Below are 16183 nucleotides of genomic sequence, written 5' to 3' on the forward strand. Positions count from 1 at the left end.
AGACTCTTCTGACAGATGGGTGAACAGAGGCATGAGAGGATAACTAGACAACACTGCCTCCCTCTGCCGGGATTTGTTAGGGGGATTTGATAGCAGCCTTCAACTACCTGAAAGGAGGTTTCAAAGAGGATGGAGCTAGGCTGTTCAATAAGTGGTGGCAGATGACACAACAAGGAGCAATGGTCTCAAGTTGCAGTAGGGAAGATCTAGGTTGGGATATTAGAAAAAACTTTTTCAGTAGGAGGGTGGTGAAGCACTGGAATGGGTTACGTAGGGAGGTGGTGGAATCTCCATCCTTAGTAGTTTTTAAGGCCTGGCTTGACAAAGCCCTGACTGGGATGATTCAGTTGGGATTGGTCCTGCTTCGAGCAGGGGGTTGGACTAGATGACCTCTTGGGTCCCTTGGCTCTCTAGGATAAGGTGGTTATGTATTCACAGGAATTTTTTACTCTCTATTAAAAAATATCTCTACCCAAGCATACTCCCTAGTACCTTTATCACTGGGATAAAATTAAAGAGAAATATTACGACACAGCAGGAATATATTATTCCTATGAATATCTTCATCTCCAGCAAGTGTATTCAGACACAAGTACTCCAGGGATGTTCTCTCATGTTACTTCCCCTTAGAAAAATGCAACTCCTTTTCTCCAAACATCTAATTGCTAGAGCCCTATGTGGGTAAATTTGTACCCACATCCGATCTGCGATCTGCAAAAATGATCTGTGGATATAAAGCAGTTATCTGCAGATTTGCAGGGCTTGAAATATAAAACTGGAATCCACATCCATCCGCAATCCAGAAAAATGGTCCATGAATAACTGCACCCATGGATGCAAGTGGATATCCACAGATTTACAGGGCTCTACTAATTGCTAAGCCAATGAAATGTGGGGCTAACTGTGGTATCAGTTCTTGAGAAAAAATCATGTATGCAGCTGAAAACTTTTATTGATACAACAATGAGTTGTTTGAGGAAGGGAATTTAATATTCCTATGAGGATTTAACATTCCCTCAGTGGTTATAGGTTGGTAGCATGATTGAGTAACTTTATCAAATGTCAAAAAGAAGGGTTTTTCAGATTTCTAAATGTGATTTCAACATTCATACTATTAAATACAAAAAACTGAAGGGCCACATTTAGTGGGCCTTACCCAAGCAAAATTCTGATTGGCTTCAACTTTCAGAATGCAATGGGAGTTTTGCTTCAGGAGAGCCCACAGAATTTGGCCTTAATTTAGTCATAACATTAAAGTTGAGATTTTAAGCTCACAAGATGCAAAGAGAGTCAGAGGAATGGTTCTCACAGCAACTGTAAGTCGGCCCCTTTGTGCACATGTGCCATTTTCTCTCACTGCCTTAGGAGATGCATATGTGACTGCGTTACACTTGCAATGGGAATCATAACTGGATTTTCTGACTTGTGTGCAATTAAAATCTTCAACCTTGACATTACATTTATGCCAGTTTTTGAATTTCATTTCCCTGTTTGTAAAGAAGGAACAAAAAGAAGGGCACTGGTTGGTTTAAGGCACTAAGAACTCAGAACGAAAGCACCATCTCAGCTGTAACTGGATTTGGACCACTGCCACTGAAATGTCGGTTTTAAATTCTTGCTTGCAAAAATTGTTAATTGCTATTGATCATTAAGTATCTTGCAAATGTTTTGTTCCTGATGCTGCAACTGCAGTAAATTCAGTGCTGCAGGTTACACCACTTTGAGACACTGCTGTCGGTCAAAAGCTGCTCAAAAATAGCATCTGAATCTGCAAAAGCCTTAACACCCTGTTTTAAACATTCTCTCCTGCCTGTTCCATTTTAACACTATTTAATCGAAGCAGCTTTACATCCTTAACTCCCTAAACTTCTTTCTCTTCTTGTCAGAAGAGAATAACTACCCCACTTTGTAAATGTTTTCACTAGTCGCTTCATCTTACCTGTGAAGTCACAATGACCTTAACAGTTATAATACTTGTGCTACTCAGACAAAAACTGCATTCTTGCAAAGGCTGACATGTTCCTTGAACTTCTCCTTTCCTCGCTCTTGAATATTAATATTGTTATTTTCTCTAGCAAGAAAAAGGTTAGAGCTGAACTCTTCAAAAGTAACTAACGATTTTTGGTACCCCTGAATTTGGGGCCTAATTTAAGAAACCTTAAAAAAGGGTCTGATTTTAAAAAGATGGTTGCTCAGTACTTCTGAAAATTAGGACCCTTTAAGATGCCTCATCCAAAAATTGATGCACCCAAAGTCACTAGTCTCTTTTGGAAAGGTAGGCCCTCTGCCACTTAGAATACTTGCCTTTACCTATCTGCCTCCACTTCAAATTTCAGTATCATTTCCATCTTCATAGAATAAGATGGAAGACAAACAACTTTCTTTGGATTATTCTTTATTAAACTTGTCCCACTATAGCTCCCAACCAGAGGTACTTGAAATGCAAGTAATAGAATACTGCAGCCAACAAGCAAAGGATTCTTTACCACTGGAATTTGCTTTAGCTAAACAGTACTCAAAACGATGAATTCTTTTCTACTTTGAGGTATTTATTTTCTATTTGTCAGTAGTTAAAGCAGATGACTGGGATGAAACTCGTGTGTAGCCTTTGGCAAGTCACTTAATCACTCTGGGCCTCAGTTTAACCATCTTTAGAAGTAGTATAATAATATCCAATTCATAGTTATTATATAGGCTTTATTAATGTTCCTGAGCATTTTGAGACGCTCAGATGAGAGGTATCCACACAAAATATAGTCTATTTATGTTTTGAAATACATTATATTAGTTTTTGAAAAACAACTGTATTTGCTGTATTCAGAAACAGCTGACTTTGAGTAGACTAAATTTTCCTTTGTGTACTGTTACTAGTTTTGCTCAGTGCATAGGGGAGTAGAAAGTTCAGAGTTAAATATACTGAAATGAGATGGTGAAGGTGCATTAGAAACAGACAGGCCCTAGTTCACTGGGGAATATGCTAAGTAATATCCCACACTAATATACCTATGGCAGCAAGAGGAAAATCTGCACTTGGTTTAACAAAATTTTCTGTTGCTACAAAGACTGATCTTGATTGAACATAACAAAAGTACAGTACATTCTTGGCCAAAAGCACAGCATCTTCTCTTAACATTATGCACAACAGTGAAATGAGAGTAGTTCAGTGAGAGGTTGAGAACATCCAGCTTGTAAGAAAACTTACTTCATTTTACATTAAAAAATGCATGTTAGGCTACAGAGCCTATGGAGATCACAAAGAGAATTAGTAAAGGCAAGAGGCCAGTTCCTCAGCTGATGTCATGAGGCAAAGGTCCAATGACGTCACAAACTGAGGACTTGACCATTTAAGTTTCTCTGACCCTCAGTTAAAAGAATTAAAAGTTTGCTTTGGGGATAATGCCCTGTCCCCCCCGTCAGGAACAAAAAACTGCCCTTGGCTAGTGCGTGGAATTATGAAAATCCCAGTGGTCTTTAGCTCCTTTGTTTCCTCTGAAGTTCAACTCTTGGCTCATCCATCCACTCATCCACATTAGTTATATCTATCCAGTGCATTTTGTCCTGTTACAAATAAATGTTTTATAAACAGCATACCAGGGTTGTTTCATCTAGTCCTGAAGTGAGACGCTTCTGCAGATAAGTTCAGCAGTTGTTTAAGAGTACCCAACACTTCCCAACTATTTGGGCCAGGAAGTGAAGATCACTATATCAAATTGAAACTGCCAGGAGAACTTGGGTAGAAGAATGTAATCACTCTATTTGGAATTTGTCCAGGACACCATGGCTGTGCACCTCCTTGTCAGAGAGTATCATAGGTTTCTTAGGGCCAATATCTAGTCAGAAAGAAGATGTAAACTTGCTCGTGCACAAATGAAAGCCTACTTTGCATGTGCACAATTGTATATACATGCACCAATGGGAGCTGTGCTTGCTCTTGGCTAGACAGACACCGATTTAGACCTGGGCACAAAACTGAGATTTAAACTGGATGTATATTTTTTGTACATGCAAATGAACACCTTCTTTGTAAAGGAAAGTCAGGTCTTGAATAAGCACAAGTGGCCATGACTTTGGTTTTATATTTTATCGGAAGAGACGGCACCCCCAGCAGCACAGTGCCCCTTAACACCATCCTGAGTCATTAGTTCAAGGAAGAGCACCACCTACTGATTCATCAACTTCACATCTTAGAGCACCGAGGCATAGGCCGTCGATCCAAAATACTGAATTAGCCCAACCCTTTTTAATCTGTGAGATTCACAGTGGTCGCATCACAAGTAAATACAGCTATAGAAATAAAAGAAAATCATAATTCCATAAAGAGAGAAGATCATCATGCACATGCAATCTCAATGGAATACCACTGAAATGCCTAATAAAATAAATGTCATTCCAAATGTTACTATACAGATGTTACAATCCTACCGGAGGACTGTGCTTGGAGGATTTTACAATGTATTAATAGTTCATGCATGTAAAGTTCAACAAATTTTCAAAGCAAGTCTAAGAGGGGAAGACTAGTAATTTCACAAGTCTGATGAGGGGAATAGACCAGAATCTGAACCTCTCCGCTGCAGAACTGGGTAAATGTCTTCCTTACCTGAGATGTCTTCACATGAATGGGATCTCCACTGGAAATTAGCTAGAGCTTTTTAAGCACACTATTCAAATTAATTTGTTTTCTAGTGACAAATCTGATCAGAATATTACGATATTAACATGTTTTAAACACTTGGGTGCAATATAAAGAACTATTAAATCAAATAATGACATAGCAGGCTGTGTGCCTGTTTGCAATTTAACTTACTGCCAACAATTGACTACATCAAGATTTGTGAGAATCTCTTGACAATCCTACGACAACTGCAGTTACACAGCATTACAGTGTTCCAGTAAAATCTTTTCACTGAAGCAATATCCTACAGCATTTTATAAGCAGAAGAAGTTCTATTCGCTGCTAGCCTTATTTCTTCATCATCTATGGCTGGATTCTGGACATATGGTGATTTTTTTATTATTATTTTTCCAGTCGCTCATTTCTACTACTTTTCGACATCAAGATGTGTGTACACACACACACACACACACACACACACCTCATTCTAGCAAAGTACAGATTAGCAAAATGTAATCAATATTTTGTCTGACATTAAAAAAAGTTTCATAGAAAAAAAATCAGGTTCCGAATGCATATTGTGAATGCGAAGCCAATCTCCTTCACATCTAGTTACATACTCAGTTAAACTATATTTTTCTTCATCTAAATAAATCAAAGAGATTTTATTATAGCAATGGCATACCAGAACAGATAATATACCAAGAGATGACCTCGATGTTGTCATGATACTATCATCATTTTTATCTGGCCAATATTATAATATGACCTACAAGAAACAGTGAATAAACCTAAAACAAAGTGAAAGACCCATTGAAGGTCAGAAATTTTCACAGAGTACAATTTCAACACTGGTGAAAACATCAGTCGTGTTAGAATGTCTATTCATTTTGTTTCAGCTATCTTCAAAAACCTGTCATGGTTTTAATAGACCTTGATATCTGCATAGGGACAGAGTTGTATCAGAAGGTGGGGGGAGGAGAAAATCAGCAAGTATTGAGCTGCACTAATATTAAATACAAGGTGCTAATTTTGTACTTTAACAAGCACAGCAGTTCAAATGTTTGCAAACAGAAACCCAATCCAATCCCAACCTAACCACATGAATCACATTTTAAAATATCATGGAATTCTGCAGCTACAGGATTATGAAAAACAGGCATGTAGACTGTACTGCAGCACACAAATCTAATCCTAGCTATGATCTAAGCATCAATATTTTCCCCTTAACTATCATAATCAGTATTTTGTAGAGAAGAAGCAACTGTCAAGTTCTCGGGAACCAAAAATAGCCAAGACCCTTTTCAGCAGAACACTTTCTGTTTTATAACTCTATACTTTACTTGCAGCTTCTGGCTACATGACTATAAAATCCGTGCAAGATATAATCAATTATCCAGCTTTACCCTTCATCATGCAGTTAGCTATCGTTTACCTGCAGCTCATCCTTCTATATGCTTGTCCCAATGCACAGGGCAGATATTTTAAAATGCACAAAACATTTACATTTTGGAGAACTAACTGTGGAGCCGTCTGACATTACACAGCAAAAACCTTGTGAGAACAAAAACCAAGCACACTGATGTATAAAATAGAGAGCCTACCTGAATTCTTCAAATGCATACATGGCCTAGTAACTAGACAAATTCACTGAAATTTAAAATAATCTTCTTAACATGCAGGAAAACAAATTAGTTTGTCAAACTGCAGCAAAATGCATAATTAAGAGGCAGTATATTTGAAATATTCTGAAGAGAAAGGGTATGCAGATACTGGCCTGCAGCCTACCGCTCAGCCAGCTGCTGAGAAGCAGCAGCTAACAGGGAAAGGCATAGAGTACCATGTGATCATTCCAGCAAGTCTGATTAATGCAGTATAGTCCAAGAATTCAAGGCTGATATCTTTATTATTTAAGCCAAATAAGTGAAATACTATACATGTCAGACTCAGTGGTTAAATTACTGTTTATATTTTACATCAAAATCAGTAAATTCATATGGAGGACAAGAAGGAAACAGACCAGAATATAGTATTAATGTTACAATCTGATAAATTAATTAGGCCTATCTAAACTGATTTTCTTCCCTTGCAGTCATACTTTAATATCATGTAGTGTTTTTATGCACATGAACTGTCAATGTTGCAACAGATTACATTCACAACTCACCCCATCCATGGAAACATATTAAGTAGTTTATCTGCAAGATATCATCACCTCCTGTAGACTACTCCTGGCAAATTTAACTCCTTTACTCCTGATTTCTTTACTATCACGTTCAATTTGCCCCCACACATCTTAGGAATTCAGGGGGCTAATGCTAATAAATCACATTAGTGCAACTGAGTGCAGAGGGAAGAAAGCCAAACAGCCACATTTCAAAATAAAAGAAGGAAAATAAGAATGAGATAAATTAAGATTTTCACAAATTGTGGCGTGTAATTGAAGATGCTTCAGCTGCCTAGTAACAGAGTCTGCAATCTGTAAAGCAACATAGAAAGTTCTAAGGCAAAGGAGACAGGTTCAACCAACCAAATGGGAAGCTTCTTTAAAAATGTGAACAAAATTGGTTTCTTTGTATGCCTCATGATTAAAATATGGTTCAAAGAGCAAAGGCAGGAAGCTGCCAAAGTACAAATGGTATATGACAAGAAACAACATGACACAGAAGGTACCTCAAGCTCAGGCTACAAAGGCCAAAAGTTACATGCACTGTGTGTAGATAGGAAAAAACAATCAGAATGCTGGCCCAAGACAGATACCAGAGCAACATTCCTAGAATACTTCAAAAGGCAAAGCATATGTTTTTCCAAAACAATCTGGAAAGGCTTTAGCGAGCCTTGTGTTTTATAAACATGACTGAAAAAAATGAGAAATCCATAGGAGCCTAAGTCTTTGTTCCTGAACACCAAGCCATCTACTGTCCTCTAAAATAGCCATTTGTTTAGATAGAGCATGCCTCTTGTTCTCAAGGACATTTCATTGAGGAGTCCAACAATCCTAACTCTGACCCCAAGAAGTGTGCTTGAGAGAACAGAGGCTGGAATAAGGAGAAAGGACACTCAAGAAAGAAACAACACTGGAGACAAAGAAAATCTGAATTGAATTCATTTGAGGCAAGAGCATTTTTTGCACAGTGAGAACATGGGATTTTGTTTGCATTGCTTCGTTTGTGTAAAAGGAATTAAGTGATGAAAAGGGAAATAAATGCATATTGTAGTAACTGAAAAATATACCTGGCCAAATTTTGACCTTGGTTACACCATCCAATGTCTGATGTAAATGAAGGGTAAATTTGGCCACCAAAGTATTTCTTATCCTAATAAATAAACATTAACATGTAGAGGTGAAATGAAAAGTAGGTGTTTCTGAGCATCCTAATTAGAAAAAAGAAGAACTCCAAGCTAACAGAGGGAAGAGGCACAAAACCATCAGAAAACCACTTTGCTTCTTCAAGATAGGGTTTAGTGAAAGTACATGATATACCTAGACACTGAGGGTGAAATCCTGACCCCAGTGAAGATAATGGGAGTTTTGCCACTGACTTCATTACAACCAGGATTTCACCCTGAAAGTCACGATTAAGTTTGGAGATCCCACAGTGATGAGGGAAGAAAATCTGAAGCTCTCTTCTATCCTCCTTTTGGCCCAACCCTGATCTGACTGAAGACAGTGACTAAGCACCCACAGAGTTGGCCTCTATGTGCAACATTTGGATTTCTTATGCCTGCTTTAAATACACACACACACACACACACACACACACACACACACACACACACAGAGAAATATTGTTTAAAAACAAATACATTCACCTTGAATTTGAATTCACTAAATCACTGTCATGCCTTCTGATTACTACAACCCGCAATGAACTAAAGAAACAGTCTACTGTTCAAACCATGACACCCTCATCAATGGCCACTCTGTGAAGTCTGCAGAAAGTTAGAAAAGGTAAACAACTTCCAGAAAACTTTTACATTTAGTAAAGGTCAGTTGCTGAAAATTCTTACTGAGATAACTTTTAAAATTTAATTTTTATCCAGTGTTTTCTCAGCTGCTTGTAGCATTACATCCCACTCAAGCCTGGTTCTCAACCTACAAGAGAATGAATGGCGTAATTTCTTGATATAATTTAATTATTAAGACTCCCACTAGATAGAACAATCTAGAGCATAATGTCCCAGTGTCCACATGAAGGAAGATTAGCATATGATTTCCTGATAGAACTTGTGTGACTTTAGTGTCTAATGAAGACTTACGTAAGGGGGCAAACATATGCCAAAGCCTTATTGATCTATTGCCATCATTGTCATATAGCATTTAAACCTGAATGGAATAATCTTGCTTATTAAATTGGATAACCCTGTAAAATCATGTAGCATGTCATAAAGATGGAATGAAAAAGTAAATGTTGCAGCTTCACACATCCTGAGTAGGGGCATTTAACACAGGCTTTAAAGTGTCAAAAAGTAAACCACTGGAGTCATGCACATCAGCATCAGCAAAAGACAAAAGAATCGTTCAATGACAAGTCATTAAATCTCTGCTTGGATGCCCAACTCAATCACGTGGGGAAAAATACCCACGTTGTACCAAAAATTGGTATTCTGTCATGAAACAGAAACATGTAAATTAGAACATGTGTATGACAGTGACAAGACGTGAAAGTAATGGGAAACTGAGCCTTTCGCTTTCCACCTTCCAATCTGACCCATGTTAGAGCAGTGCTAGTTACTATAATTTATTATCATTTGACAGCAGTTCAGTGGCTTATATAAAATGAGCTGTTGGTTTCAGTCCAGTTTCTTCTAGACAGGTGTCCACGTGACAAAAACAGTCATCACTGTTGGAAATCTTAGCAAAGGAGCAAATGACTGAAGGGGCTTTGAAATATGACAATCCAGAACAGGGATGATGCATGTTGCCAGAGGCTGTGGGTAAAATTCACCCTCAGTGCTTAAGTGGGACTCAAATTATATGTAGGCCTTGTGTTGACCTTCTACACAGAGCTCTATTTCACTATCTCTGCCTGTTCACTACTAACTGTCGACTCAAGTTTCCAGGGCTGCCTTATCCAGAAGGATGCTCATTGGTACCATCTGATCACACATGATTGAAACATCTGAATAAAGTGCTTGTTTATCTCAGCAAGGGGAAAGAAGTTCAGTATGTTTCCATCTGTCATTGGACAGTGAATTCTGATGAAGTGGATTTAGACCACTTTGAAAAAGGAACTCGATGGAATGATCCAGCATTATTTTCAATTGGAGAGGAAGCTAAAACAGAGTGGAAATGAAGAATAAAAATAAAGACATTGAGCAGTACTGATATATTTTATTAGCGCTATCTTTTCTGCACAGTGGTGGGGTGGAGATCACAGACAGCAGCCAAGGATACTGCTTAAAGATCTCCTTTCAGTAGAATTTTCTTTGAGTTCAACAGTCTTTATCGGCTTAGCAAAATCAGATTTGAAAGTGTTTATTGAAGTGCAGGAGGGAAGAGTTACTTTAGATTATTCTAGTATTGGGAGAATTCCTGAAACAATTACAATAGCCGTAGAGTCCATTGAACAATGGCATTTACGGTATCTGAGGACAGTACTGACTCAATAGCATGGCAATCAACAAACCTCCAGCCAGTGAAGGAGGGGAAAAAATGAATCACATGTTCCATTTTCAGCTATGGTACTTGTTACATGTTTTTGTCATGAGATAGTGGTATGGTGTGATGAGACAAGAAAACTATTCTTGTTCATTTCAATAACTGTCTTGACTGAGAAATTCCTCACTTCCTTCATTCTGTGGTTTTTATCTTGACCAGCATGGAGGTTATTCTGGCAAAAGAAACCTGGATCTGTTTGGGGGGAAAATACTCTGATGGCAAAAGGTTACAAACATATAGGATCCAATTCCACCACCTGCACAACCTCACTGGGGTTGCATTAGTATGTTTGGCAACACAGAAGGTTGGAAGGGACCTCAAGAGGTCATCTAAGTCCAATCCCCTGCTCAAAGCAGGACGAACCCCAACTAAACCATCCCATCCAGGGTTTTGTCAAGCTGCACCTTGAAAACCTCTAAGGATAGAGATTTCACCACCTCCCTAGGTAACCCATTCCACTGCTTCACCACCCTCCTAGTGAAAAATGTTTTCCTAATATCCAACCTAGACCTTCCCCACTGCGAGACCATTGCTCCTTGTTCTGCCATCTGCCAGCACTGAAAACAGCCTAGCTCCGTCCTCCCTGGAACCCCCTTTCAGGTAGTTAAAGACTGCTATCAAATCCCCCTTCATTCTTCTCTTCTCTCATTCTTCCTCACATACTTTAGTACTGTTAACGTTAAATGTAAATACAATTGGTTTGTGAAGAAGCTAGTGTAGCAGTAATGCATTAATGAGCATGTTTCCCCTTCCTCCAACTCACTTATCCCATGCAGGCACTTCTGTGACTGCCCATTCATGATACTTTAAAAAAGATATGCCAGAGCAGGGACATTTGTGCAACAAAAACCTGCATTCCCCCCCTCCCTGATTTTGTATGAACATCAGCTGCTTCACTCCCTGCAATCCAACCAGTGCCTGGGAATGACCACAGGAATGGATGTCCTGAAATCAGTCCCAAGCCTGTGTTCCTCTAAGGCCAGTCCTGCAGCTTGGACAGCACACCATTTTCTTTACTAGATGCTCTGTACAGGATCAAAGGTGCTTTTGAGCACATAGCAGTGACTCCTCACAGAACTGAAATGGAAATACTTTCAACACAACCATTTGCTCTGCTTTAATACGTCAGTGAGGATGTGGGGACCAGGTAGAGAGAGCACAATTCCCAATCTCTTTCTAATCACTGGGGTTAAGTAATATCAGATTCGTCAATAACACAGAACTGATTCACTTCTAACTAAACAATGAATTAAAACGGAAAGTTGACTACAAAACAATTCCATTCTTTATCACCTACACTGTGGTCGTGCTCAAAGAACCCAGTCGGGTTTTGGAGCTCCACTGTGCTGGATGCTGTATAAATATATAGCAAGACATGGTTCTTACCCCAAAGAGTCGACAGTTTAAATAGACAAGACATGCAAACAGTAAGAGACACAAAGCATTTGCTCTAAATGTCAAAGTAATGAGGAAACCAATGCATTCATATTATTGCCTAACCAAAAACTAACGAGATTCACAGTTTTCAGACATGTTGTTTGAAACACAACAATATACGACCAAACCCTTCAAAAATATCCCTGACTGGGATTTCTGCTTGCGTATAAAAATTACTTAATGTAATATAAAATCCATACCAAGAAAATGTACAGGCTTGCATGAATTTGAAATCAAAGGCAGTTATGTGTTATTTATTTCTAGACAAAAAATGGAAAACGACAGCTTTTTTTAATGCAGCGAAGTTTAATTTGACTCATACAGCATAAAAATTGCCCTAGCTATTAAGAATTATGCCACATCAATATTCACAAGAAAACACCCATAACATCCTGTCATCGTTACACCTCTTCTGATTAGTATCCTAATAACCTATTTCATAACTAAACAGCAGACAGGGATGGCACTGTATAAGTAAATAAAATGAACCACAAATGTCAATCTGCCATGGAAACAGCCCTCAAACTGGCCATAATTAGGTAAGCCAGATTTTTTTTGGAGGGGAGGATTAGAGAGGGAGGATTTAACATTGCAATAAATCACCACCAAATGAATATTCAGCACAAACTAAAACAATATATGAATAAATCCCCTCAGTAGCCACCCAGTTTCACTGGACCTTTTGGCTTTCATATGTTGAAAACATGCCTTGTGAAGGTGAGTAAACATTAGATATATATTTGAGTGCTGTCAGATGAAGGATATTCGTATGCCACCAAAAATACTCTGGATTTCTGCAGTAGTTTTCAAGTAACCAAATGGCCCAGAGGATCTTCTAAAACATTTGATTACATGGTGGGATGTTTGCAGACAAAAGTGGCAGCCAGCATGAACTAAGCAACTTCCCACACACAGCTGAGCTTATTAATGTCCATTAAATTTCAGTGTCATTAACAAGCGTGTTTTCCAGGCATGGGTTATTCTTACCCTGTGAAAATATTACCATGTATTCCTTTCCATCTACCTGAATAAACATAGGAAGAACAAATCTTCTTAACATTTTGTACTGAACTTCCTAATGACATGGTAGAGAATAATTAAGACTTTAAAATCTAACTTTTTGACTACAAAATAATGTCTTCGGAGGGCCTAATTTTAATTTACACCACTGCAATCCCATTTCTGTCAGTGAGATTGCACAGGTGTAAATGATCAAGCAATCTGATCTGTTACATGAAGTTTCTCTACCACAAGGCTTATATGCCAATTAACTTTGAGGCCCTAAATGGAACTGGTGTGGGGCATATGCTTTGGACTGGCTCTGTGAAAGAGGGTGAATTTCACTCACTCTCTCCATAGCAATCATCCATCCTAAAGAGTTAGTGGTACATAACTTTCCAATATAAAGTTTGATACTATTTTTCCTTTCAAATAGTCTGGAATCACAACACGTGGGTTTTGGGGTGTTTTTACCCTTCCACATGATGTCCTAACAAACTAATAATAGACCCAGTGCTTGAGTTAAGGTGTCTACACCCTCACTTTCAGGGATCTGTACATTCACGACAAAAATAAAATTATTTTTTGCTTGATAACTGACACAAAAGGTGTCAGAGCCATTGCCTAGCAGGAATACACTGTGGAGTTATTTTATTAGAAATCAACAGCAACATCAACAACAAAACCAAACGTCCTGGAGATTTCAGACCAGTCTTCACTCATTTAGATTATAAAAATATTTAGGGGGGAAAGTTTATGGACGTTTTAATTTCTGTTAGTCCTCCTAACAGATAAGTGTCTCTGACCACAGTGTATGTGTCAGATAACTTTGTTGGAAGGCAAGTAAAATCAGTGGTTTCATGCCATTAGAAATATGCCTCCATTAAAGGATATCTGAAAGTTTAGGGCACATCTTGCTCTTTAGGCTTTGGCCTGCATTATGCAGATGCACCACCCCTATAGACACTATATCTTCCAGAGTTCTCCAGTGAGCAGGAAGAGACTATATGCTGTTCTATCCGTTGGAAATGACAGAGGAGGAGAAGGATCTGGGTGTACTGATTGACCACAGGAGGACTATGAGCCACCAATGTGACGTGGTCGTGAAAAAGACTAATGTAGTCCTAGGATGCATCAGCTGAGGTATTTGCAATAGAGACAGAGCAGTGTTAGTACCATTATACATGGCACAGGTGAGACCTCATCTGGAATACTGTGTGCAGTTCTGGTCTCCCATGTTCAAGAAAGATGAATTCAAACGGGAACAGGTGCAGAGAAGAGCTACTAGGACGATCCGAGGAATGGAAAACCTGCCTTATGAGAGCTTGTCTTGTTTAGACTAACCAAAAGAAGTCTGAAGGGAGATATGATTGCTCTCTATAAACACATCAGAGGGAGAGGAGTTATTTAAGTTAAGCACCAATGTGGACACAAGAACAAATTGATATAAACTGGCCACCAACAAGTTTAGGCTTGAAATTAGGTGAAGGTTTCTAACCATCAGAGGAGTGAAGTTCTGGAACAGCCTTCCAAGGGGAGCAGTGGGGACAAAAAATTGAATGGGCTTCAAGACTGGGCTTGATAAGTGTATGGAGGGGATGGTATGATGAGCCTGCTTACAATGGCATATAGCCAATCTGCAACTAGTGTCTGGCTGGTGGATCTCACTGACTGCCATATTTGGGATCGGGAAAGAATTGGAAGAGACCCTGGGGAGCTTTCAAGCTTCCTCTGCAGCATGAGGCACGGGTCACTTGCAGGTTTAAGCTAGTGTAAATGGTGGATTCTCTGAAACTTGAAGTCTTTAAACCATGATTTGAGGACCTCAGTAACTCAGCCAGAGGTTAGGGATCTATTACAGGAGTGGGTGGGTGAGGTTCTTTGGCCTGCAATGGGCAGGATGTCAGACAAGATGATCATGATGGACCCTTCTGACCTTAAAGTCTGAGTCTATGAGACATGGTGCAGCCTGTTCCCCCAGAATACCTAGCTGTTTCTGAGATTCCTGGATGGGGGAAGGGCCTGGGTCAGGGTCCTAACCCTAGCCTCTCCTCTTTGTGATGACCTGTATCCCTTGATGCACATGGAGAAAACAGTAACTGAGTAACCAAGTGGCATGAGGACACAAGGATGTGGGGGGAGACTTTGTACCTACCCCCACGTCTACATATACACCCACACAAAGACTAGTCAAAATCTGGCTCTTAGAATTTTGTACCTGCCACAGTGTTCATGTGCAAAGAGCACTCTAAAGCTGAGGAAGAGGAGGAGGAATTTCAGTGTCATTAGGATACAACTTTGAGACTTCATCCTTCTCTCCTGTAAAACCTTCTGGGCTATTGATGGCCATGATTGTATTTTAAGATACCAGAGGTAGCTCAGGAACTTGTTTTCCTGAATATACGTGGATCAGGAGCACATGCTCTGAAAGAGGTCACCAGAGGAAATGGCTGTGGGGTTTTTCCAGCGCTACAAACTTTTTTGCAGAGCTTCAGCAAGGGCCTCTGCTTTCAGAGTCAGGTAACAAGAAGATCTGGCAGCAGCCCCTGAAGTCACATGACAAATAAAACTGATGTGCAACTACTGAGTGACCTGCAAAGGATTTCTTTTTAAATTGTGTTTGTTTCCCTTCTTTATTCATTGTTTTTTAACCGTATGCATAGCAGAATTGCCAAGTCTGCTCTGATGTTGCTGAAAGACTTCTTTGAAAGGAAAGGTGGCACTCTCCTATGTACTACCTTCAATTCGCACACTTTAGTTAAGAGAGGTGTTGAAACCTTAACAAAGACATCCTGTTTCACAGCTGCACATTAAGCCTTGGAGATAAATGCATGTTAAGCACACACACACACACAAAAGTTTAGACAGCAACACTAAAAATCCTTTGCCCTCCAAAATGCTCAGCTTTCAGTCTTTTGTGATGTCAAGTGTCAGTAGGTCTGTAGTCAACAAAGACAAGAGCTGATTTTCTAATATATTAAACAAGCAGAGAAACAACAGGTTGCCTTCACATATCATCAAGCAACAAAAATGGCACAAGCCAATTTTTTTCCATTTTGCAGCTTGTTTTCCACATCCAAAGCACTGTATCAACATTAGTTAATTTAACTCATATAATGTCCATGGGAGGCAGATGTTAGTACATGTTTTTAACAAATGGAGAAACCAAGTCAGAGAGATGACACAACACCGCCAAAGCAATGCAACAAATTAGAGCCAGGGCTCAGGACTTGCTGACTCCGATCCTCGTGCTAACTACTGTAGTCCAGTGTTGCTCAACCAATGGATCATGACCCCCAGGGCACCAAAAAATACAATCGGAAGGATGGGGGGGGAAGAGGAGGTGTCATGAGATGATGAAAATGTTATTACAATCAAAAGCAAAGAACATTTTGCTTCCCCATTCTCTACACAGCCTTACCCTTCAAGGTCAAGTAGTCTCAGTCAACCTCTTGAAACACACACATAAATAA

General features: G+C 39.3%; 1 protein-coding gene across 5 annotated transcripts in view; it reads right to left on the reverse strand.

Moving 5' to 3' along the window:
- Positions 1-16183, reverse strand: part of EVL (Enah/Vasp-like) — a 198936-nt gene that overhangs the window by 162326 nt on the left and 20427 nt on the right. For 4 of the 5 annotated variants that reach the window (XM_067555058.1, XM_067555060.1, XM_067555055.1 and 1 more), the window contains exon 1: positions 6217-6354. The exons of the other annotated variant lie outside the window; for it this stretch is intronic. In XM_067555058.1, coding sequence (XP_067411159.1) covers positions 6217-6239 — 23 coding nt within the window. In that variant the 5' untranslated portion in view covers positions 6240-6354. Of the gene's footprint in view, positions 1-6216; positions 6355-16183 lie in introns of those variants that run through there. 5 annotated transcript variants of the gene reach the window in all.

The sequence above is a fragment of the Emydura macquarii genome, unplaced genomic scaffold (assembly GCF_026122565.2).
Source record: "Emydura macquarii macquarii isolate MOO-44397 ecotype Brisbane River unplaced genomic scaffold, CSIRO-AGI_Emac_v2 contig_1551, whole genome shotgun sequence".
NCBI lineage: Eukaryota > Metazoa > Chordata > Testudines > Chelidae > Emydura > Emydura macquarii.